The 26,838-nt window shown below is 39.4% G+C and overlaps 1 protein-coding gene across 3 annotated transcripts in view; it reads left to right on the top strand.

Annotated features, from left to right (window-relative positions):
* The window catches only part of LOC105463874 (fatty acid amide hydrolase 2), a 192,593-nt gene that overhangs the window by 50,817 nt on the left and 114,938 nt on the right, over positions 1-26,838 (top strand). For 2 of the 3 annotated variants that reach the window (XM_071088628.1, XM_071088627.1), the window contains exons 4-5: positions 4,718-4,927; positions 15,972-16,091. In XM_071088628.1, the coding sequence (XP_070944729.1) occupies positions 4,718-4,927; positions 15,972-16,091 (330 nt within the window). The remainder of the gene's footprint in view (positions 1-4,717; positions 4,928-15,971; positions 16,092-26,838) is intronic. The other variant, XM_071088629.1, reaches the window with a different exon arrangement.

Genomic DNA, 26,838 nt, shown 5'->3' with positions numbered 1-26,838 from the left:
TTAATTGGAGCATTTAGTCCATTTACATTTAAGGTTAATATTGTTATGTGTGAACTTGATCCTGCCATTATGATATTAAGTGGTTATTTTGCTCGTTAGTTGATGCAGTTTCTTCCTAGCCTCGATGGTCTTTATATTTTGGCATGTTTTTGCAATTGCTGGTACCGGTTGTTCCTTTCCATGTTTAGTGCTTCTTTCAGGGTCTCTTGTAAGGCAAGCCTGGTGGTGACAAAATCTCTAAGCATTTGCTTGTCTGTAAAGGATTTTATTTCTCCTTCACTGATGAAACTTAGTTTGGCTGGATATGAAATTCTGGCTTGAAAATTCTTTTCTTTAAGAATGTTGAATATTGGCCCCCACTCTCTTCTGGTTTGCAGAGTTTCTGCCGAGAGATCTGCTGTTAGTCTGATCGACTTCCCTTTGTGGGTAACCCGACCTTTCTCTCTGGCTGCCCTTAAGATTTTTTCCTTCATTTCAACTTTGATGATCTGGCAATTATGTGTCTTGGAGTTGCTCTTCTCGAGGAGTATCTTTGTGGCGTTCTCTGTATTTCCTGGATTTGAATGTTGCACTGCCCTACTAGGTTGGGGAAGTTCTCCTGGATGATATCCTGAAGAGTGTTTTCCAACTTGGTTCCATTTTCCCCCTCACTTTCAGGCACCCTAATCAGACGTAGATTTGGTCTTTTTACATAATCCCATACTTCTTGCAGGCTTTGTTCATTTCTTTTTCTTCTTTTTTCTTTTGGTTTCTCTTCTCGCTTCATTTCATTCATTTGATCCTCAATCACTCATGCTCTTTCTTCCAGTTGATCGAGTCAGTTACTGAAGCTTGTGCATTTGTCACGTATTTCTCGTGTCATGGTTTTCATCTCTTTCATTTCGTTTATGACCTTCTCTGCATTAATTACTCCAGCCATCAATTCTTCCACTTTTTTTCCCAAGATTTTTAGTTTCTTTGCACTGGGTACGTAATTCCTCCTTTAGCTCTGAGAAATTTGATGGACTGAAGCCTTCTTCTCTCATCTCGTCAAAATCATTCTTCGTCCAGCTTTGATCCATTGCTGGCGATGAGCTGCGCTCCTTTGACGGAGGAGATGCGCTCTTATTTTTTGAATTTCCAGCTTTTCTGCCCTGCTTTTTCCCCATCTTTGTGGTTTTATCTGCCTCTGGTCTTTGATGGTGGTGACGTACTGATGGGGTTTTGGTGTGGGTGTCCTTCCTGTTTGATAGTTTTCCTTCTAACCGTCAGGACCCTCAGCTGTAGGTCTGTTGGAGGTTGCTTGAGGTCCACTCCAGACCCTGTTTGCCTGGGTATCAGCAGCTAGAAGATAGAATATTGCTGAACAGCGAGTGTACCTGTCTGATTCTTGCATTGGAAGCTTCCTCTCAGGGGTGTACTCCACCCTGTGAGGTGTGGGGTGTCAGACTGACCCTAGTGGGGGATGTCTCCCAGTTAGGCTACTCAGGGGTCAGGGACCCACTTGAGCAGGGAGTCTGTCCCTTCTCAGATCTCAACCTCCGTGTTGGGAGATCCACTGCTCTCTTCAAAGCTGTCAGACAGAGTCGTTTGCGTCTTCAGAGGTTTCTGCTGCTTTTGTTATTCTTTACTGTGCACTGTCCCCAGAGGTGGTGTCTACAGAGACAGGCAGGTTTCCTTGAGCTGCTGTGAGCTCCACCGAGTTCGAGCTTCCCAGCAGCTTTGTTTACCTACTTAAGCCTCAGCAATGGTGGGCGCCCCTCCCCCAGCCTCGCTGCTGCCTTGCAGGTAGATCACAGACTGCTGTGCTAGCAATGAGGGAGGCTTCGTGCACGTGGGACCCTCCCAGCCAGGTGTGGGATATAATCTCCTGGTGTGCCTGTTTGCTTAAAGCGCAGTATTGGGGTGGGAGTTACCCGATTTTCCAGGTGTTGTGTGTCTCAGTTCCCCTGGCTAGGAAAAGGGATTCCCTTCCTCCTTGCGCTTCCCAGGTGAGGCGATGCCTCGCCCTGCTTCAGCTCTGGCTGGTCGGGCTGCAGCAGCTGACCAGCACTGATATTGCAGCCCTCCCCAGTGAGATGAACCCAGTACCTCAGTTGAAAATGCAGAAATCACTGGTCTTCTGTGTCGCTCGTGCTGGGAGTTGGAGACTGGAGCTGTTCCTATTCGGCCATCTTGCTCCGCCCCCCCTATTTTATTTTAAAAAGCCAATCTTCAAGCTTCAATATTCTTTTCTGAGCTTGGGTATTCTGCTGCTAATGCTTGTGATTTCATCATGAAATTTTTGTAGTGTGTTTTTCTGCTCTATCAGGTTCATTGTGTTTTTTTTTCTATATTGACTATTTTGTCTTTCAGCTCCCGTATGTTTTTATTGTGAATTCTACCTTCGTTAGATTGGGTTTTAATATTTTCTGGGATCTCAATGATCTTTCTTTCTATCTATGTTCTGATTTTTTTTTATCTCATTTCAGCCATCTCAGCCTGGTTAAGAATGCTTGCTTGAGAATTAGTGTGGTTGTTTGGAGGAAAGAAAACACTGGTTTTTTTGAATTGTCAGAGTTGTTGCTATTTTGTTGGTCTGTTGTTTCTTCAATATTTAAAGTTGTTTTTTGGATGAGTTTTTTTTTTCTTTTATTCTACTTGATGACCTTGGGTGATTTGATTGTGGTATAAGGTGTGTTCAGTTGACTGGCTTCATTTCTGGAATATTTAAGGTGGCCAAGACTCAGCTAAGTATTCCTGGATTGCATGCTCTGACTCTGGGGGACTGGTATCAGGTCTCCACTTTCTTCTCTGACTTTTCAAGGTTAGGAACTTTCCGGGAGGGCTGAGGTGCTCCTGGACCACTATAAGGGGCAAGGTGCTGCCAGATCACTGGTCACAATACTTCAATGGATAGTACCAGCCAAAGCACTTCATAGGGCTGTGGCAGCAGTATCTGCCCTTATTCTTTTTTTTTTTTTTTTTTTGAGACGGAGTGTCGCTCAGTCGCCCAGGCTGGAGTGCAGTGGTACGATCTGGGCTCACTGCAAGCTCCGCCTCCCAGGTTCACGCCATTCTCCTGCCTCAGCCTCCCGAGTAGCTGGGACTACAGGCGCCCACTGCCACGCCCGGCTAATTTTTTTTTTTTTTTTTTGCATTTTTAGTAGAGACAGGGTTTCACCGTGTTAGCCAGGATGGTCTCGATCTCCTGACCTCATGATCCGCCCACTTCGGCCTCCTAAAGTGCTGGGATTACAGGCTTGAGCCACCACGCCCAGCCTTATCTGCCCTTATTCTTATGTGCCAGTTGCAACTCCCACTGCAGTATGTATGGGTTTATGCTCGTCAGCTGCAGCACGGTGCTAGCAGGTGCCAGGGTGCTGACCTTTGTGAGAGTATTCGCAGCAATTGCCAGTATTGACAGCATTGCCTTTTGTGGGCCAGTGGTTGGCCGTCATGCAGGTGTTTGCATTGACAGCAGACTAGGGGGCATAGGGCTTCCCGGCAGCAACTGTGCATACCTTCACACTGGTGGCAGTGTTATCATGGGGTTAGGGTGCTCTGGTTGGCACAGGTCTGTGTGGGCCTTTTATGCATGTTCCTGCAGGTGGCGGTGGCTACTCAGGGTGCGGGCGGGTCCATTTTTTCTATGCCTAGTTTCTGCCGGCAGCTGTTTCAGCACAGAAAGGGGATACTGGTGGGGGCAGTGCTGGCATGCCTTCTGCTTGCCAATGATCTGACAACAATGGTGGTGCAGTGGGGGGAAGAGGTAGAGTGCTGTGCACTCATGCCAGGAGTAGTGGCATGGCAGGGTGCACACAATTATGTGTACTGGTAGAGAAGGGAAGACAAGATTTCGCCCCCCTCCCCACACACACGAGCACCAGTAAAGCAATGTTGGAGGTCGTCATGGGTGAGTGCATGTAGGCAAAGTGGCACAGGGGAGGCTGCTGTAGTGGGAGGATATGGGCTAGCTGGGCTTGTCTTCTGGGGCAGCTCTGTTCCAGGACTTTGCAGGTCAGATGCTGTCCACCAGCACAGGAACTGTGATGCAGGACCCCAGGAGGTACTTAGGGGCTGCACTGCAAGCAGGCATGGCCAGACTGGGGCCCTGGGAGAAGCTAGCAGAATGAGGGGTGCTCAGATTGGACTGGCCCTGTCTCATGGGCAAAATCACCCTGCAGAGTTCAGGTCTGACAGTTCCCCTAGGGCTTAAGTCTCCTGTGGGAGGCAGTCGAGCCTAGGGGCATGGGCAACCCTTGTTGTGCTCCTCCAGATGTTCTGGCATCAAGTCTTCCAGCACTGCTCCAGCTTGAATTCTGCCCCTACCACTTCTCTGAGCACCTCTCCCTGCTAATCCAAGTGTCCGTGGTGGTCAAGGGTATTTTTCCTGCTATGATTCTAGAGGCCCATGTTGAAAGTTGGTTGCTCCTTGACTGTTCAACTCACCTTTTCCCCCAGGTGTTTCTGGGAGCCAGGAGCAAGTCCCAGTGAACAGTAGCCCTGTGCAGGGTTCCCAACTTCCTCCCCATTCAGCCCAGCATCTTTGTCTTCCCTCCATCCACCCTCAATGCCTTCTCTCTGAAGATCTGCTAGGATTGTGTCTTCCCAATGCCCCAACCAGTCTTCCCAATGCCCCAACCCTTTGTGGGAGATGTTCCTTCTGGCTACATCTAGTTGGCCATCTTGCCTCTCAGGAGAAAACAATTATTTTTATTTAATAACTTTTAAACATTACTTTCTGTGGTTCTTTTAGGAATGCCCAATTCTTCTGGACTCATGAACCGCCGTGATGCCATTTCCAAAACAGATGCCACCGTGGTGGCATTACTGAAGGAAGCTGGTGCCATTCCCCTTGGCATAACCAACTGTAGTGAGTTGTGTATGTGGTATGAATCCAGTAACAAGATCTATGGCCGATCAAACAACCCATATGATTTACAGCATATTGTAGGTGGAAGTTCTGGTGAGTTGGACATTTTAGTAGGGCATCAAGAGCTGTGTTAACAATAATAATTATGAATTGTATTAATAAACCTGATACAGTATAGCATCTCTAACCTATAAGAATGGATGCAAAAACCCAGGGTATGTGTGTGTTGATGGAGAAGAAATGGGAGTCATGTGAGAGCCTTGGTTAACTCTGATATTTTGAAGATAGATAGAGGAGAAGTAGCCAGCAAAGGGAATTGAGAACGAACTACAAGTGATGTAGACAGGAAACATCATAAAGTGTATAGAGACTAGAAAAAAAAGGTGTATGGAGACTAGAATTGACAAGACTTTTATTAAGCCTGAATGGATGCATACGTGGGTTAGCAAAATATGATGTTTAAACTTGTGGGTGCTAAAGCTACATAGACATTTGAGACTTCTTTTACTATATGACCTTAGTCACATGAAGTAGGTGCTCATTAAGTCAGTTTCCTTTGCTTGTAAGATGGCCATATTAAAGAAATCAGACTTGTAAGGTTACTGTGATGATTAAAAATTTAAGTGTGACTTCAGGTTTCTGGTCTAGCATATATGGGGTTTAGAAGTTTTTACTCCAATTCACACAATAAGAACAAAAGCTGAACAAACTAAAAATTAACAACCATTATTAGATTTATCAATATGCCGAGGTAATGGGAAAACCACTCTTCCCAAAACTGAATGAAAGACAGGCAGATACAAAGAATCGGAACTTGCTAGAACAGAAGCCTAGGAGCAGAACATTTCAAGGGAACCAGCACAGCAGTAGAAAAACCTAAACTATAATTGATCACTTGCTGGAGGTTCATTTTGAAAAAGTTTAAGAGTCAAAATGTATGTGGTGGTTGGGTGGGGGGATCTTGGCGGCCTCACACAATTTCAAAAGTTTTACCTTCAGGAGCCCTACTGTGTTCCCAGGTGAAGATCAGAGAGAAATCTTCTCTTGCTTCTTGCACAGGGAGGGAAAAAGTAGCCATTTTGAAATACTACTTCCAAAGCCTACTGTTCTTCTAACAAGGAATTTCCTCAGAGAAACTATTTTTATCAGAACCTAACTTAGTAATGTTTTATAAGAAACTAATGGACTTGACCTCGGGGAAAGAAAATATCCAACTCCAGTCCTGTCTAGGTTTCCTGTCCTACTGAAGGGGTCAAAGCAGAATAAAATTGGGAAGCACATGTTAGGGTCACAGAGCAGGGGCACATGCTAACTAAATGACTGAGACCTAATCATATGATTATAAAATACTTCCTCTCCTTGCCTCCACACACCTTATCACTACATCAATAGGGATTTTCTATAATGGGGGTTCTATATAAACTAGAAGAACTGTACATCATAGGTGTTATTTAAGAAGTCTCTAGGGAAACTCAAAGACAACAGAGGAGGTGGAAACAATGGCACCAGTTGAAAATTTTACACCTGAAACTTATGGCTACAGCAGACAGTAAACACAGACTAACCCCTAGCCAGGGAAACATAAAACCTCACATTAAAGGCCAAATACCCCCAGTTCTTTTATCTCAGTACATCATGTTTGGCTTTCAACAAAACGATTATAAGGCATACTAAAAGACAAAATCACAGTTTGAAAAGACAAAGCAAGCATCAAGATTAGCAATATGGCAGAGATATTGAGATTATCAGACTGAGAATTGAAACCTTTGTGATTAATATGTTAAGGGCCATAATGGAAAAAAATGGTCAACATGCAAGCACAGATCTGTAATGTAAGAAGACAGATGAGAACTTCAAGAATCAAAAGCAAACGCTAGAAATAAAAAAGTTATAACAGAAATGAAGAACATCTTTGATGGGCTCATCAATATGTTGTATACAAAATAGGAAACCTTCAGTGATATGGAAGATCTGTCAACAAGAACTTCCAAAACTGAAAGTAAAGAGGAAAAAGAATGAAAAAGACAGAACAGACTATCTAATAATTGTATGATTACAAATGCATATAATACACATATATAATTGGAACACTAGGAAGAGAACAAAGAGATTTTAAGAAACAACAATAAATGTTTGAGAAGAACTACACCTAGCATACTGTTTCATCCTTAGAAGATTAAAGAGAAAGAAAAAAAACATTTAAAGAAGAAGGAAAAACATATCTTATCTATACAGGAGCAAAGATAGAATTATATTGGTATTTTCTTCAGAAACCATGCAAACAATAAGAGATGGGCATCCACTTTGGGAGGCCAAGGCAGGTGGATCACTTGAGGTTAGGAGCTCGATACCAGCTTGGCCAACATGTTGAATCCCCATCTCTACTAAAAATACAAAAATTAGCCAGGCCTGGCAGCAGGCGCCTGTAATACCAGCTACTCGGGAGGCTGGGGCAGGAGAATTGCTTGAACTCGAGAGGTGGAGGTTGCAGTGAGCTGAGATCATGCCACTGCACTCCAGCCTGGGTGACAGAAGGAGATTCCATCACACACACACACACACACACACACACACACACACACACACACGGGAGTCAAATATTTAAACCATTGAAAGAACCATCAACTTAAAAATCTGTCTAGCAGATCTATTCTTCAGAAATGAAAAAGAAATAACGATGCTCTGAGACAAAGAAATATTGACAGAATTTGTTGCCAGTGGAGCAATAGAGCAAGAATGTTAAAAGATGTTCTTCAGAGAGAGAGAGAAAAAAGAATACAGGCCAAAAACCTGAATTCATGTAAAAAAAAAAAAAAAAAAAAAGAAAGAAAAGAAAATTATTAGAGAAAGATTGAACAAAAGTAAAATAAAGTATTTTTAAATTATTGATTGATCTAACATGTAATTGTTCAAAATAATAATGCCAAAAATGTATTGGGTGATTATAGCTTGTGTATGAGTGAAATGAATGACAATGTTATATGGGATGGGATAAAGGAATTGGGAATGTTCCTTTATAAGATAACTGCACTACTTGGGAGGTGGCAGAGTATCATTTGAAGGAGACTTGAGTTAGTTCTAAATGTATATTGCAAACTCAAGGGCAAATATTAAACTAAAAAAAAGTATACTTTAAGTGGCAACAGAGGAGAATAAATGGAAACATACAATATAGTCAGTTAAAATCAGAGACTTCGCCTCCCACACAGTAATAGTGGGAGAACTTAACACCCCACTGAAAATATTAGATAGACATTGAGACAGAAAATTAACAAAGATAATCAACACCTGAACTTAGCTCTGGATCAAGTGGACCTGATAGATATCTACAGAATTCTCCACCCCCAAACAATGGAAAACATATTTTTTTTTTTCATCATCACATAGCACTTACTCTAAAATTTATCACATAATTTGAAGTAAAACATTCCTCATTAAATGCAAAAGAACTTAAATCATAACAATTTCTCAGATTACAGCACAATCAAATTAGAACTCAAGATTAAGAAAGTGACCTCAAACCAAACCACACAACTACGTGGAAATCAAGCAACCTGCTCCGGAGTGACTTCTGGGTAAATAATGAAATTAACAAAGAAATCAAGAAGTTCTTTGAAACTAATGAGAACAAAGACATAATATATCCGAATCTGGGCCACAGCTAAAGCACTGTTGAGAGAGAAATTTATAGCACTAAATCCCCACATGAAAAACCTAGAAAGGTCTAAAACTAACAACCTAACATCACAACTAAAAGAAGTAGAGAAGCAAGAGCAAACAAATCCCAAAGCTAGGAGAAGACAAGAAATAACCAAGATTAGAGCAGAACTGAAGGAGATAGAGACACAAAAAATCCTTCAAAAATCCATGAATTCAGGAGCTGTTCTTTTGAAAAAATGAATAAATAAATAAAATAGACCACTAGCTAGACTAATAAAGAAGAAAAGAGAGAAGAATTAAATAGACAAAATCAGAATGATATTACCACTGACCCAACAGAAATAAAAACAATCATCAGAGATTACTATATACACCTGTATGGACACAACTAGAAAATTTAGAAGAAATGGAAAAAAATTCCTGGATGCATACTCCTTCCCAAGACTGAACCAAGAAAAAATTGAATCTCTAAATAGAACGATAATGAGTTCTAAAATTGAAGCAGTAATAAATAGCCTACCAACTGAAGAAAAAAAAAAAAAAAAAAAAGGCCCAACCAGATGGATTTACAGCTGAATTCTACCACAGGTAGAAAGAGGAGCTTGTACCATTTCTGCTGAAATTATGCCAAAAAATTGAAAAGCAGGGTTTTTTTTTTTGTAACTCATTCTATAAGGCCAGAATCATCCTGATAAGAAAACCTAGAGACATACATAGGATCAAAATAAAGAGATGCAGGAAGATCTACCAAGCAAATGGAGAACAAAAAAAAGCAGGGGTTGCAATACTAGTCTCTGATAAAACAGACTTTAAACTATCAAAGATCAAAAGAGACAAAGAAGGCCATTACATAATGGTAAAGGGATCAATTCAACAGGAAGAGCTAACTATCCGAAATATATATGCACCCAATACAGGAGCACCCAGATTCATAAAGCAAGTCCTTAGAGACTTACAAAGAGACTTAGACTCCCATACAATAATAATGGGAGACTTTAACACCCCACTGTCAACATTAGACAGATCAATGAGACAGAAAGTTAACAAGGATATCCAGGAATTGAACTCATCTCTGCAGCAAGCAGACCTAATAGACATCTACAGAACTCTCCACCACAAATCAACAGAATATACATTCTTCTCAGCACCACATCACACTTATTCCAAAATTGATCACATAATTGGAAGTAAAGCACTCCTCATCAAATGTACAAGAACAGAAATTATAACAAACTGTCTCTCAGACCACAGTGCCATCAAACTAGAACTCAGGACTAAGAAACTCAATGAAAACCGCTCAACTACATGGAAACTGAACAACCTGCTCCTGAATGACTACTGGGTACATAACGAAATGAAGGCAGAAATAAAGATGTTCTTTGAAACCAATGAGAACAAAGATACAACATACCAGAATCTCTGGGACACATTTAAAGCAGTGTGTAGAGGGAAACTTATAGCACTAAATGCCCACAAGAGAAAGCTGGAAAGATCTAAAATTGACACTCTAACATCGCAATTAAAATAACTAGAGAAGCAAGAGCAAACACATTCAAAACCTAGCATAAGGCAAGAAATAACTAAGATCAGAGCAGAACTGAAGGAGATAGAGACACAAAACACCCTCCAAAAAATCAATGAATCCAGGAGTTGGTTTTTTGAAAAGATCAACAAAATTGATAGACCACTAGCAAGACTAATAAAGAAGAAAAGAGAGAAGAATCAAATAGACGCAATAAAAAATGATAAAGGGGATATCACCACCGACCCCACAGAAATACAAACTACCATCACAGAATACCAAAAACACCTCTACGCAAATAAACTAGAAAATCTAGAAGAAATGGATAATTTCCTGGACACTTACACTTTTCCAAGACTAAACCAGGAAGAAGTTGAATCCCTGAATAGACCAATAGCAGGCTCTGAAATTGAGGCAGTAATTAATAGCCTACCAACGAAAAAAAGTCCAGGACCAGATGGATTCACAGCTGAATTCTACCAGAGGTACAAGGAGGAGTTGGTACCATTCCTTCTGAAACTATTCCAATTAATAGAAAAAGAGGGAATCCTCCCTAACTCATTTTATGAGGCCAACATCATCCTGATACCAAAGCCTGGCAGAGACACAACAAAAAAAGAGAATTTTAGACCAATATCCCTGATGAACATCGATGCAAAAATCCTCAATAAAATACTGGCAAACCGGATTCAGCAGCACATCAAAAAGCTTATCCACCATGATCAAGTGGGCTTCATCCCTGGGATGCAAGGCTGGTTCAACATATGCAAATCAATAAACGTAATCCAGCATATAAACAGAACCAAAGACAAAAACCACATGATTATCTCAATAGATGCAGAAGAGGCCTTTGACAAAATTCAGCAGCCCTTCATGCTAAAAACGGTCAATAAATTTGGTATTGATGGAACGTATCTCAAAATCATAAGAGCTATTTATGAGAAACCCACAGCCAATATCATACTGAATGGGCAAAAACTGGAAAAATTCCCTTTGAAAACTGGCACAAGACAGGGATGACCTCTCTCACCACTCCTGTTCAACATAGTGTTGGAAGTTCTGGCTAGGGCAATCAGGCAAGAGAAAGAAATCAAGGGTATTCAGTTAGGAAAAGAAGAAGTCAAATTGTCCCTGTTTGCAGATGATATGATTGTATATTTAGAAAACCCCATTGTCTCAGCCCAAAATCTCCTTAAGCTGATAAGCAACTTCAGCAAAGTCTCAGGATACAAAATTAATGTGCAAAAATCACAAGCATTCTTATACACCAGTAACAGACAAACAGAGAGCCAAATCATGAATGAACTTCCATTCACAATCGCTTCAAAGAGAATAAAATACCTAGGAATCCAACTTATAAGGCAGGTAAAGGACCTCTTCAAGGAGAACTACAAACCACTGCTCAGTGAAATCAAAGAGGACACAAACAAATGGAAGAACATACCATGCTCATGGATAGGAAGAATCAATATCGTGAAAATGGCCATACTGCCCAAGGTAATTTATAGATTCAATGCAATCCCCATCAAGCTACCAATGAGTTTCTTCACAGAATTGGAAAAATCAGCTTTAAAGTTCATGTGGAACCAAAAAAGAACCCGCATCTCCAAGACAATCCTAAGCCAAAAGAATAAAGCTGGAGGCATCACGCTACATGAATTCAAACTATACTACAAGGCTACAGTAACCAAAACAGCATGGTACTGGTACCAAAACAGAGATATAGACCAATGGAACAGAACAGAGTCCTCAGAAATAATACCACACATCTACAGCCATCTGATCTTTGACAAACCTGAGAGAAACAAGAAATGGGGAAAGGATTCCCTATTTAATAAATGGTGCTGGGATAATTGGCTAGTCATAAGTAGAAAGCTGAAACTGGATCCTTTCCTTACTCCTTATATGAAAATTAATTCAAGATGGATTAGAGATTTAAATGTTAGACCTAATACCATAAAAAACCCTAGAGGAAAACCTAGGTAATACCATTCAGGACATAGGCATGGGCAAGGACTTCACGTCTAAAATACCAAAAGCAATGGCAACAAAAGCCAAAATTGACAAATGGGATCTAATGAAACTAAAGAGCTTCTGCACAGCAAAAGAAAATACCATCAGAGTGAACAGGCAACTTACAGAATGGGAGAAAATTTTTGCAATCTACTCATCTGACAAAGGGCTAATATCCAGAACCTACAAGGAACTCAAACAAATTTACAAGAAAAAAACAAACAACCCCATCCAAAAGTGGGCAAAGGATATGAACAGACATTTCTCAAAAGAAGACATTCATACAGCCAACAGACACATGAAAAAATGCTCATCATCACTGGCCATCAGAGAAATGCAAATCAAAACCACAATGAGATACCATCTCACACCAGTTAGAATGGCAATGATTCAGGAAATCACAGGTGCTGGAGAGGATGTGGAGAAATAGGAACACTTTTACACTGTTAGTGGGATTGTAAACTAGTTCAACCATTATGGAAAACAGTATGGCGATTCCTCAAGGATCTAGAACTACAAGTACCATATGACCCAGCCATCCCATTACTGGGTATATACCCAAAGGGTTATAAATCATGCTGCTATAAAGACACATGCACATGTATGTTTATTGTGGCACTGTTCACAATAGCAAAGACTTGGAATCAACCCAAATGTCTATCAGTGACAGACCGGATTAAGAAAATGTGGCACATATACACCATGGAATACTATGCAGCCATAAAGAAGGATGAGTTTGTGTCCTTTTTAGGGACATGGATGCAGCTGGAAACCATCATTCTCAGCAAACTATCTCAAGAACAGAAAACCAAACACCGCATGTTCTCACTCATATGTGAGAACTGAACAATGAGATCACTTGGACTCGGCAAGGGGAACATCACACACCGGGGCCTATCATGGGGAGAGGGGAGGGGGGGAGGGTTTGCATTGGGAGTTATACCTGATGTAAATGACGAGTTGATGGGTGCTGACGAGTTGATGGGTGCAGCACACCAACATGGCACAAGTATACATATGTAACAAACCTGCATGTTCTGCTCATGTACCCTAGAACTTAAAGTGTAATAATAATAATTTTAAAAAAGTTAAAAAAAAGACAACCTCTCAGAGAAGCAATAAAAATAGAAAACTTTAGGCTAACATTCTTGATGAACATCAATGCAAAAACCCTCAATAAAATACTGGCAAACAGAATTTAGCAGCACGTCAAATTGCTTATACATCATGAACAAGTTGGTTTCATCCCTGCAATGCAAGTTTGGCTCAACATATGCAAATCGATAAGTGTCATTTGTTGCACAAACAGAACTAAAGATAAAAAAACGTGATTATTTCAATAGATGCCGAAAAGGCCTTCACTAAAATTCGGCATCCGTTTATGTTAAAAGCTTTTAATAAACTAGGTATTGAAGGAACATACTTCAAAATAATAAGATCTATATACGACAAACTCACAGCCAATATCACACTGAATGGGCAAAAGCTGGAAGCATTCTCCTTGAAAACAAGCACAAGACAAGGATGCCCTCTCTCATTACTCCTATACAACATAGTATTGGTTGTTCTGGCTGGGCAATTAGGCAAGAAAAAGAAATAAAGCATATTCAAATAGGAAGAGAGGAAGTCAAACTACCTTTGCTTGCAGATTACATGATCATATATCTAGAAAACCCCATCATCTCAGCCCAAAAGCTTCTTAAACTGATAAGCAACTTCTGCAAAGTCTCAGGATACAAAATCAATTTGCAAAAATTGCTAGCATTTCTATTCACCAATAACAGGCAAGTAGAGACAAATCATGAATGAACTCCAAATCAGAATTGCTGCAAAAGAATATGATACCTAAGAATACAGCTAACAAGGAAAGTGAAGGACTTCTTCAAGGAAAGCTACAAACTACTCAAAGAAATCAAATAGGACACAAACAAATTGAAAAAAAAATCCATGCGCATGGATAGGAAGAATCTTTATCATGAAAATGACCATACTGCCTGAAGTAATTTGTAGAAATTACAAGGGTTTTGAAGGTTTTGAACATTTCAGATGAAAACACTAAAAGCAACTGCAATAAAAGCAAAAATTGACCAGTGGAATCTAGTTAACTAACAAGCCTCTGCACAGCAAAAGAAACTATCATCAGAGTGAACAGACAACGTACACAATGGGAGATAATTTTTGCAATCTATCCATCTGACAAAGGTCTAATATCCTGTGTACAAGGAACTTAAACAAATTTACAAGAAAAAAAAATTAAAAAGTGGGCAAAGGACATGACCAGAGACGTCTCAAGAGAAAAACATTCATGCAGTCAACAAACATATTAAAAATAGCTCAACATCACTGATCATTAGAGAAATACACATCAAAACCACCATGAGATACCATCTCACGCCAGTCAGAATGGCAATTATTAAAAAGTCAAGGAACAACAGATGCTAGCTAGCTTGCAGAGAAAAAGGAATGCTTTCACACAGTTGGTAGGAATGTAAATTAGTTCAACCTTTGTGGAAGACAGTGTAGCAACTCCTCAAAAACCTAGCAGAAATACCATTTGACACAGCAATCCCATTACTGGGTGTGTTAGTCAGGGTTCTCTAGAGGGACAGAATAGGATAGATTTATACATGAAGGGAGTTTATTAAAGAGTATTGGCTCGCAGGATGACAAGGTGAAGTCCCACAATAGGCCATCTGTAAGCTGAGGAGCAAGGAAGCCAATCTCAGTCCCAAAACCTCAAAAGTAGGAAAGCTGACAATGCAGCCTTCAATCCTTGGCCAAAGGCCTGAGAGTCCCTGGCAAACCACTTGTGTGAGTCTAGGCATCCAAAAGCTGAAGAACTTGGAGTCTGATGTTTGAGGACAGGAAGCATGCAGCATGGAAGAAAGATGAATGTTGGAAGACACAGCAACTCTGCTCTTTCCAATTTCTACCTGCTTTATTCTAGTCACACTGATTAGATGGTGCCTGTTATGATTGGGGGTGGGCCTGCCTCTCCCAGTCCACTGACTCAAATGCTAATCTCCTTTGCAACACTCTCACAGACACACCCAGGAATAATGTTTTGCATTTTTCGATTCAATCAAGTTGCCACTCAGTATTAATCATCAAACTGGGTATATACCCAAAGGAATATAAAGCATTTTATTATAAAGATACATGCACGCATATGTTCATTGCAGCACTATTCACAATAGCAAAAACATGGAATCAACCCAAATGCCCATCAATGATAGATTGAATAAATAAAATGTGGTACATATACACCATAGAATGCTATTCGGCCACGAAACGGAACAATATCATGTCCTTTGCAGGGACATGCATGGAGCTGGAAACCATTATTCTCAGTAAACGAATGCAGGGATAGAAAACCAAACACAGCATGTTCTCACTTAAAAGTAGGAGCTGAATGATTAGAACACATAGACACGTGGTAGGGAACAGCACACACTTGGGCCTGTTGGGGGATGTTGGGGGAAAGGAAAGCATCAAGAAGAATAATTAATGGGTGCTGGGCTTAATACCTAGGTGATGTGTTGATCTGTGGTGCCAAACACCGTGGCACACATATACCTATGTAGCAAACCTGTACATCCTGCACATGAACCCCAGAACTTAAAAGTTGATGGGAAAAAAAATAAGAGCTCTTTTCTATATGGGAGAATTAAGAAAAAACAGAAACACAAACACAGACCAAGGGGAGAAATATCCTCAGGGAAGACTATCAGTAATTACTTTAAAATGTAAATGGTTTAATATACTCAAATAACATAGATGAGTAGAATAGATTAAAATTATGATCTAAATATATGCTGTGAGCAAAAGACTCACTTTGGATCTAAAGACACAAAAAGGTTGAAAGTGAAAAGATGGAAAAAGATATTCTATGCAAATAGTATATTAGATTATTTATTTGCAAGTATTTTGTGTTTCCTTTAGGTGGTGAGGGCTGCACACTGGCAGCTGCCTGCTCAGTGATTGGTGTGGGCTCTGATATTGGTGGTAGCATTCGAATGCCTGCTTTCTTCAATGGTATATTTGGACACAAGCCTTCTCCAGGTAATGTTAATATGATTGGAAGGGGGGTTCTACTTTTATAATTCAGAGCAATTCAGAAATTTTGTTCCTAGCAGGATTATCTTACTTATCAGGGTGATTATTATATATTTCTCAATGTGCTTAAATAAAACTAGGTACTGCTTATTGAGCACCAACTCTGGGATTGGTGCACAAAATTGTGCAAGAGTCTCCTATAACTAATTTCATTTAATACTTATAGTAGTTGGTTTTTTTTTTTTTCAGAAAGATATCCCCAGTTTACAAATGACAAATTCAAAGCTCAGAAAGATTAAATAAGCCTGCCCCAAATTAAATAGTTAAACAACTAAATCATAGTGCTAGGATTCAAACCTACTTGGATTACAGGAGACTGTTTTCTATCCACTGTACTAAAATGACTTATCAGGTAAATTTGATTTTCCCTCATTTAAAGGGCAAAACAACACAATTTCAGAAACAGTGGAAAGAAAAAGTAAAATTCTGTCACCTAGAAACTCTAGTTATTGGCATTTACTGTTTTTTCAATGAATTCAAGGAGTATTTATTTTGTATTATTTATGATGGTAAGAATGTTAAAGCAGAGTCCCTTCATTCAAGGAACTTAAAATCTTCTAGACTTACAAAAAGTGATTTAAAGGTAATATAAGGTAGTCTAATAAATAGAATTGTGGCATCGTAAAGCAGAATATTTTGAAATTTAGATTAATCATAAAAATATGCTAAGAATAAATCCTTATTTTGTCATGGTTTTTAGGAATCAGCATTATAATAATGGTCCATATACACCATGGAATACTATGTAGCCATGGAAAAGAACAAGATAATTTCCTTTGCAGGAACATAGATGGAGCTGGAGGCCATTATCCTTAGCAAACTAACACAGGAACAGAAAACCAAATGCGATGTATTTTCACTCATAAGTGGGAGCTAAATGATGAGAACATGGGAACACATAGAGGGGAACAACAAGCACTGGGGACCTTTCAGAGGACAGAGGGTGGGAGGATGGATAGGATCAGGAAAAATAACTAATGGGTACTAGGCTTAATACCTGGGTGATGAAATAATCTGTAGAACAAACCCGAATGACACAAGTTTACCTATGTAACAAACCTGCACATCCTGCACATGTACCCCTAAACTTAAAAGTTAAAAAGAAAGATAAATCCTGGCTCTTCATGACTTTAAAAAATTATGCACAAAAAGAGTACTGAAAATTGGCCTGCTAGGAGTTGACCTATTTTTTATCCCTTCCATATTTTATTCTAGGTTCAGGGGGTACTTATGCAGGCTTATTACATGGGTAAATTGTGTGTCCATGTGGTTTGGTGTACAAATGATTTCATCATTCAGGTAGTGAGCACAGTTGCTGATAGGTAGTTTTTTGATCCTTGCCCTCCTCCCATCCTCCACCTTTAAGTAGGCTCTGGTTTCTATTGTTTTCTTCTTTCTGTCCATGTGTACTCAAGGTTTAGTTCCACTTACGAGTGAGAAGATGCGGTAGTTTGTTTTCTGTTCCTGTGTTAATTAGCTTAGGATAATGGCCTCCAACTGCATTCATATGGTTGCAAAGGAATATTTTATTCCATTTTATGGCTGCATAGTATTTCATGGTGTAAATGTACTTCATATTCTTTATTCAATCCACTGTTGATGGGAAGCTGGATTGATTCCATGTCTCTCCTATTGTGAATACTGCTGTGATAAACATATGAGTTCATGTGTCTTTTTGGTAGAACAATTAATTTTCCTTGGAGTATATATCTGGTAATGGGATTACTGGTTTAAATGGCAGTTCTAAGTTATTTGAGATATCTCCAAACTCCTTTCCAAAGGGCTGAACTAATTTACATTCTTACCAACAGTATATAAGCATTCTCTTTTCTCTGCAGTCTCATCAGCATCAGTTATTTTTCGATTTTTTCAATGATTGCCATTCTGACTTGTGTGAGACAGTATCTCATTGTGGTCTTTATATGCATTTCTCTGATGATTAGTAATATTGAGCATTTTTATAGGTTTGTTGGCTGCTCGTACATCTTCTTTTGAGAAGTGCCTGTTCATGTCATTTGCTCACTCTTTAATTGATTATTTACTTTTTGCTGGTTGATTAAGTGTCTTATAGATTCTGGATATTAGACTTACGTTGGATGCATGGTTTCCAAATATTTTCTCCCATTCTGTAGACTGTATGTTTACTCTTTTGATAATTTCTTTTGCTACGCTGTAGCTCTTTAGCTTAATTAGGTCACACTTGTCAAATTTTCTTTGAAATTGCTTTTGGAGACTTAGCCATAAATTCTTTGCCAATCCAGTGACGAGAAGGGTATCTCCTAGGCTTTCCTCTAGTGTTTTCATAGTTTGGGATCTTATGTTTAAATCTTTAATTTATATTTGGTTAATTTTTGCATATGGTGAAATGTAGGGATCCAGTCATATTTTTCTGCATATGGCTGGCCAGTTATCCCAGCACTATTTATTGCATAGGAAGTCCTGCTCCCCTTGCTTTTGTAAATTTTGTCTAAGATCAGATCGTTGTAGGTTTGTAGCTTTATTTCTGGGATCTCTATTCTGTTCCATCAGTCTATGTATCTGTTTTTATACCAGTTTCATGCTGTTTTGGTTACGTTAGTCGTATAATACAGTTTTAGGTTGGGTAAAGTGATTTATTTGCCTTTGTTTTTCCTTAGGATTCCATTGGCTATTCAGATGTTTTATTGGTTCCATATGAGTTTTAGAATAGCTTTTTTAAAAAAAATTCCATGAAAAATAACGGTATTTTGATAGGGATAACATTGAATATGTAAATTACTTTGGAAAGTATGGCAATTTTAATGATATTTATTCTTCCAATCCATGATAATGGAATATTTTTCTGTTTGTTTCATCTCTAATAATTTTTCAGCAGTATTTTGTTGTTCTTTTTGTAAAGACGTTTCACCTCTTTGGTTAGTGGTATTTCTAGATATTGTAGTTTTGGTGTGGCTATTGCAAATAGGATTGCATTTTTTATTTGGCTCACCAAGAATATTACTGTAGTGTAGAAATGCTACCGATTTCTGTACATGAATTTTGTATTCTGAAACTTTACTAAAGTCATTCATCAATTCTGGGAGCCTTTTGGGAGAGTCTTTTTGAATCATATTGTCAGCAGAGAGAGATTGACTTTGTATTTTTCCTATTTGAATGTCCTTTATTTCTTTCTCATGCCTAAATGCTCTGGCTGGGACTTCCAGTATTATGTTGAATAGGAGTGATGAGACTGGACACCTTTGTCTTATTGCAGATCTCAAGGGGAATTATTCTGTCTTTTGCCCATTCAATATGATGTTGGCTGTGGGTTTGTCATAATTAGCTCTTATTATTTTGATGTATGCTCTTTTGATGACTAGCCTTATAGGGTTTTTATCATGAAAGAATGTTAGATTTTATTGAAGTCTCTTTCTGAATCTATTGAGATGATTATATCTTTTTTGTTTTAAATTCTGTGTATGTGGTAAATCACTTTTTTTTAAATTTGCTTATGTTGAATTAACATTGCATTCCAGGAGTAAAGCTTACTCAACTGTTGTGAATTAACATTTTGATGTGCTGCTGAAATAAGTTTGCTAGTATTTTGTTGAAATTTTTTCTGTCTGTATTCATCAGTCCTGACTTTTGTTGTTGTTGTGTCTCTGCCAGATTTTGGCATCAGGATGATGCTTGATTTCTAGAATGAGTTAAGGAGCATCCTCTCCTCAATTTTTTTTTTTTTTTTTTTTTTTTTGAGAGGGAGTCTCGCTCTGTTGCCCAGGTTGGAGTGCAGTGGCACGATCTCGGCTCACGGCAACCTCCACCTCTCGGGTTCACGCCATTCTCCTGCCTCAGCCTCGTGAGTAGCTGGGACTACAGGCGCCCACCACCATGCCCATCTAATTTTTTGTATTTTTAGTAGAGACGGTTTCACCGTGTTAGCTAGGATGGTCCCAATCTCCCGACCTCGTGATCCGCCAACCTCGGCCTTCCAAAGTGCTGGGATTACAGGCATGAGCCACCGTGCCCGGCTTCAATTTTTCCTTTTTTTCGGGGTGGGGGGTATAGTTTCAGTAGTATTGGTACCAGGTTTTCCTCTTTCTTTCTCTTTCTTTTCTTTTTCTTTCTTTTCTTTCTTCCTTTCTTTCTCTCTCTCTTTCTCTCTTTCTCTCTATCTCTCTCTCTTCTTTTCTTTTCTTTCTTTCTTCTTTCTTTCTTTTTCTTTCTTTCTTTTTCTTTCTTTCTTTCTCTCTCTCTTTCTCTTTCTTTCTTTCTTTCTTTCTTTCTTTCTTTCTTTCTTTCTTTCTTTCTTTCTTTCTTTCTTTCTTTCTTTCTTTCTTTCTTTCTTGCACTTCTGGTAAACTTCAGCTGTGAATCCATCTGGTCGATGGCTTTTTTGCATTGGTAGGTTTTTTTTAAATTATTGAATTAATTTCAAAGCTTTTTTGTCTTTTCGAGGTTTCTCTTTTTTCCTGGTTCAATCTTCAGAGGTTGTGTGTTTTCAGAAATGTATCTATTTTATCTAGATTTTCTAATTTTGTGTCCATAGAGGTGTTCATAATAACCACTGAAGATCTTTTGTATTTCTGTAGGATCAGTTGTAATTTCACCTTTGTCATTTCTGATTGTATTTATTTGGACTTATTTTTTTTTCTTTGTGAATCTAGCCAGCAGTCTATCTTATTTATTCTTTCAAAAAAGAAACTCTTGGTTAAATTGATATTTTGTATGAACTTTTGCATGTCAATTTCATTTGTTCTACCCAATTATAGTTATATATTTTCTACGGCAAACTTTGAGTTTGGATTGTAATTTACTTTCTAGTTCCTTTGGGTGTGATCAGATCATTAATTTTAGATCTTTCTAACTTTCTGATTCAGGCTTTTAACATTTTAAACTTTTAATAGTGCATTACCTGAATCACAAAGATTTTGGTAAGTTATTTTTTATTATCATTAAGTTATAATAATATTTTGATATATGCCTTAATTTCATCATTAACCCAAAAGTTATTCAGGAAGACATTATTTAATTTCCACATATTTGTGAATTTTTGAAATATTTTATTTATATTGGTTTCTATATTTTTTGTACTCTGATCCAAGAGTGTGTTTGGTATGATTTAAATTTTTTTGAATTTATTGAGACTTGCTGTAATACCAAACTTGTGGTCAATCTTAGAATACGTTCCATGTGTGGATGAGAGAAATGTATATTCCATGATTGTTGGGTGGACTATTTTGCAGATGTCTATTAGGTACAATTGGTCAAATGTTAACATTATATCCTTCATTTCTTTGTTAGTTTTCTGCCTCAAAGATCTGTCTAAGGCTGTCAGTGGGGTTTTGAAATCTCCAACTATTATTGTGTGGCTAAGTTTTTTTCTTAGGTCAAAAAGAACTTGTTTTGTGAATTTGAGTGCTACAAATGTATATATAAGATAATTCAGTCTACTTGGTAAATTGAATCCTCTATCATTATATAATGCCCTTCTTTATCTTTCCTGATTGTTGTTGGTTTAAAATCTGTTTTATCTTATAAAAAGATAGCAACTCCTGCTTTTCTTGTTTGCTATTTGCATGGTAAGTTTTTCTCCATCTCTTTACTTTGAGCCAAAAGTGTTGTTACATGTGAGAGAAATTCCTTGAAGACAGCAGATGGTTGCCTTTTTAGTTTGGCATTTAGACCATTTACATTTAGGGTTAGTATTGATGGATGAGATTTTGATTCTGTACTCATGTTGTTAGCTAGTTGTTTTATAGTATTCATTGTGTAATTGCTTTATATCATCTGTGGGCTGTTTGCTTGAATTGTTTGTGGTAGCAGGTATCATTCTTTTGTTTCTATGTTTGGCACTCCTTTAAGGACCCCTTTTAAGATTGGTCTGGTGGTAACACATTTCATCTGGGAAGGACTTTATTTTTTGTTTATGAAGCTTAGTTTGCCAGGACATGAAATTCTTAGTTGGAATTTCTTTTCTTTGAGGATGCTGAAAATATACCCCTGTGTCTTCTGCCTTTAAAGGTTTCTGCTGAGAGGTGTGCTGCTATCCTGATGGAGTTCTCTTTCCAAGTGACATGACCTTTTTCCTTAGCTGCCTTTAAGGGTTTTACTTTTGCCATTGACCTTGGTGAATCTGATGGCTCCATTCCTTGTGGATAGTCATCTTGTATAGTACCTAGCCAGAGATCTGTGTATTTCTTTGATTTGCCTGTCAAACTCTCCAACAAGATTAGGAAAATTTTTATGGACTATGTTTTCAAATATATTTTCCAAGTTAATTATTCTCTTTCCTCTCTCAGGCATGCCACAGATGCATAGATTTTGTTGCTTTACATAATCCCATATTTCTTGGAGGTTTTGTGTATTGTTCTTATTTGTTTTTCTTTATTTTTGTCTGACTGAGTAGATTTGAAAAACTAGTCTTTGAGCTCTAAGAATCTTTCCTCGGCTTGGTCTATTCTGCTCTCAATACTTCCTACTGTATTATGAACTTTTTGTAGTGAAATGTTTAATTCCAGGAGCTCTGTTTGGTTCTTTCTTTAAATGGCTATTTCATCTCTCAGCTCTTAGATCATTTTAATGAATTCCCTGGATTCCTGGGATTGGGTTTCAACTTTCTCCTGACTCTCGATGAGTTTTCTTTCCATTCAGATAATGAGTTCTGTATCTGTCAAAAAGGCTAGTTTATTCATTTGGAGATAAGGGGATGTTCTGTGGGGTTTTCTTGTTTTTTTTTTTTTTTCATTTTCATAATTCTTGCACTTATTCGTTCTCCTCTGAGGGGGCTGGTGTTCCTTTAACTGTGTTGAAACCTGATTATAGTCAGTTGGCTTTAATTCTGTGTGCTTTCAGAAGACCAGGGCTCTTTTCAGGATCTTTATTAGTGATTGTTTTTTTGCCTTGGATTTCTCAGGCACTGTATACTGGCAAAAAAAATTTTTTTGATGTTGTAATTTAGGCTGTAATCTAGCAAATGGCATATAAGGTTAATGACTGGTAGATAGGCCCTTACTCAACAACTTGACTCTTTTGCATTTCTGAATGTTCATAGTTGTTATCTGTGGTTGGTTGGAGAGAAATGACCTCATTGGGTCTGATTCTAGGCCTTGGTGGGACATCCTCTGATAACTGGTGTAGTGCCTACATTTCCTATTTTAGGTGCTCCAGGCTGCAGAGGTCACAGCTGGCAGGCAGGCCATACCCTTCCCAGATTGGACCTGCAGAGGGAAGCATGCCCCACTGCCTCATTCACTCACAAACCCAGATGTTTTACTCTTTTCAGTGTTCTGAAAGTAAGGGCTCCTCCCCTGTTTAGTCACTACCAAAGGTGGAATTTCTTGTCTGGCTTAGAGCATCATGTGGGGGCGGTCATATGACCTGCTGTCTGGTTGTTTTCTGAGAGAAAGAGAGCTGTGTTCATCCACAGCGTTCAATCAGTGGTAGGACTGCTGGAAGTCCAGACGGTGCTATGCTGAAAGCCCAAGCCAGTGAGTCTTGCCTGGATAGGAGCATCAGGGGTGGGGAGAGTCACAATGAGTACTAACCAGGTATTTCCCAAGGGAACACAGATCTGTGTTCACTGGCAGATTTCAGGCAGTGGCGAGGCTGCTGTGTTTGACGTGCAAGCTAGCAAGTCCTGCCTGGCTAGGAGCAGCAGGGGTGGGTGTAGTTACCTGGTTCACCATCTTGATGTTTCCTGAAGGAGTACAGAGCTGTATCCACCCACAGAGTTCAGGCTGGGGTGGGGCTATTGTGCTGGAAGCCCAAGACAACAAGTTCCATCTTGCCAGGAGCAGTGGAAGTGGGAGCATTCACCCAGTTTACTGTCTAGGTATTTTCTGAGGGAACACAGTGATGTGCCTTCCCACAGATTTAAGCCAGGGTCAAGGATGCTATGCTAGAAGCAGGAGCTGAACATTGTCTGGCAAGGAGGAGTGGAGCAGTCTTACTGCTTTCTGGCACTTTGATGGAAGCCTCTGCCTCTCTTATGGCAGCTGGTGCTGGGCTGCTTAGGGATTCAAGGCATGTGGGGCTCCACATGGTCTTGAGTAGCGCTTCTGCAAAAACTCCCTGTGGCTCTCTGCATCAGTTTAGATGTCAAGGGGGCGGGGTCAGGAACGTTCTCTTACTCCCAGGATAGTGCAAGTCTCTGTGGGAAGTATAGATCCCTCAAAGGCTCTTACTCTCTCACCCTTTCACAGTGTAAGGGAGCTCCTTCTGGCTGTGAGTAAAACCCAGGTATGTGCAGTGCCCCAGGTTTACTCTTCTCTGTCCTCTTTGTGTCCCCTTGATCCTTTCATGGTTCTTGAAATGGTTTCTTATAAGATTTACTTGAAGAGTCAATTTTTACTCACCATTTGTTTTCTCTTCAAGAGAGCAGCACACTCTTACTGCTTATAGTCAGCCACCCTGAACCTATACATTTGCATGTAGTCTTTCTGAAGTATAATAAGGTTTTTTGACTTTATTGTAGATACTTCATGAAATTCCTGCAACTTGAGTCGCATAGAGTCCTCTGAGTACTAGCAGGCTTCCATGTGCCTCTTTGCTCATTTGCAACAGCTATACTCTTAACTTTTTTTTTTTCAAGATGGCTGACTAGAAACATTTTTATGTATGTGAAATCCATTTTGAAGAACAAAAATAGTATGTAGACAATCACACTTTGAATACACTGTCCAAGAGAGAACACGGGAGTTGAATAAAAAAGTAAAAGGAAACACCATAAACTAGAAAGGAGTTGGAAAAGAGGCAGTTTTCTTAAGCAGGACTGGCCAGGAGCTGGGTGTGACTTCCCCATGCAAGGAGAGGGTGAGTGAGAGCCTTTCTGTGGCCCACTTTCTCCCTGGAGAATCATACAGTCCAGACCATGACAATGCACTTTTACTTTAACAAATCCTGAGTCTAACTTGAGGAACTCCTGGGAGAATGTGAAAAGGAACTCCTCTAGAGAAAGAGCTCATCTAGGGCCCCTTACCTTTTCTGAAACATAAGTGGCAATAGCAAGATATCGTTTTTGATCTTAGGTTTTAATGGACTAAAAATTGTCCTGGTACACAGCAGCATCACCCCTAGGCATTAAGAAAACTCAGGCTGTTGCTTGGGGAACTGGCATGCAAGCATGCAGTAGGCTCCCATACCCAGGACTGAGAAGATGCTGTGTTCACTGGTGTTGGGAAGAGAGAACTACTCTTGGGACTTGAGCAGCTTACAGTTTGCCATGAAGCCTTGATCTCAAGTTTGGCAGGAGTTCCTATGGTCCAGGGCTGAGTTGCAGGCTAGTTATGGACTTCCAGGTCTGATGGGTCAGTTGAATCTTCTGCCACAGCCAGAAATGGGGAGCAAGCCTTGGTGGGACTGAGGCATGATAGGGATGCACATCCTTCTTCCACTGACCAGGGCTGCAGCTTCTGGAATGAGACCCACACTCTCTGTTGCAGGACATTGATGTGACAGGTGCTGTCTCTCACCTGAGCACTCTTCCAGGGACCTGAGCATCTCCCCACCCTAGCTGGTCAAAGTTGGTACCTACACTCACCATTGACGGACATAAGTGCAAGCCCACAGGTCCAGCTTTGCCTTTGCCTCAGAGAATGCATGGTTCGGGATCCTGCAGATTGCACCACCCCATCTACCACTTGAGGCACCTGAGCACTCTTCCTAGGGAGCTGAGATTTGGCCTAAACTCCCTGAAACTACCACTTCAACTGGTTTCTATTTGCAAGCATTGGTTGCTGGCCCAAAAAGCCCATCACGACTGCTGCCAACATGAACACATAGTGCTTGGGGACCAGAAGGACATCTCACACTGCTATTGCTATTGCCTATACTATGTTGACTGCATGGGGCTTAAGAGCCCACTTTCCTACTTAGTTCACTGATAACACAATTGCCATTCAAGAAAGACACCCAGAGGCCCAAGAATTGGCCCACCTGGAACCACCAATGTGGGTACCAGTGTACACCACTCCTTGGCACGAGGATGGATACTCTTAGCTACCACAGCTACCACTGGAGCCTGAAGACAGGCCCATCTGGTGTCAGTCCCTAGCACAACTTTACTAAAGCCTTCACTAACAAGCATACCCTAACACACAGAGGGAATCCACAGATACCACAAATGCTCTTTACAACCAAAAATACTATACAGAGATTTAACTGCTGCATGCATCTTGAGGCAAAGCCAAAGGGCTCAACACAACCAACATTATAGAAACATCTTCAGGAAAAAGTCTCCCATAAGGAAAGTAAATTTAAAAATAGAAAGAAGTGATTGTTATACCAGATGCACAGATGTCAACATAAAGACACACAAACATGAAAAAGCATGGAAATATGACACCCTTAAAGGAACACAATACTTCACCAGCAAGAGCTTCAAACAACAGAAAAAAAAATATCAAAATTCCATGTAAAGAATCCAAAATAAAGAAGCTCAGTGTGATGCAAGAGAAGTCTGAATACCAATATGAAGAACTCAGAAAAACAAATCAGGACATAAATGAGAAATTTACCAAAATTTGTGTGTGTGTGTGTGTGTGTGTGTGTGTATATATATATATGATATGTATTTTTTAAATGTTTTATATATATATAATATATCTATTTTAAATGTTGTTATATATATATTTTAAATGTTTTGTATATATATATATTTTAAAACAGGAATTCTAGAACTGAAGAATTAACTTAAGGAAATATAAAATACATTCAAAACTTCAAGAATAAGACT

The sequence above is a fragment of the Macaca nemestrina genome, chromosome X (genome assembly GCF_043159975.1).
Source record: "Macaca nemestrina isolate mMacNem1 chromosome X, mMacNem.hap1, whole genome shotgun sequence".
Lineage (NCBI taxonomy): Eukaryota > Metazoa > Chordata > Mammalia > Primates > Cercopithecidae > Macaca > Macaca nemestrina.
Note: the sequence above shows the minus strand (reverse complement) of the source record. Positions and strands in the feature narration are given on the sequence as shown.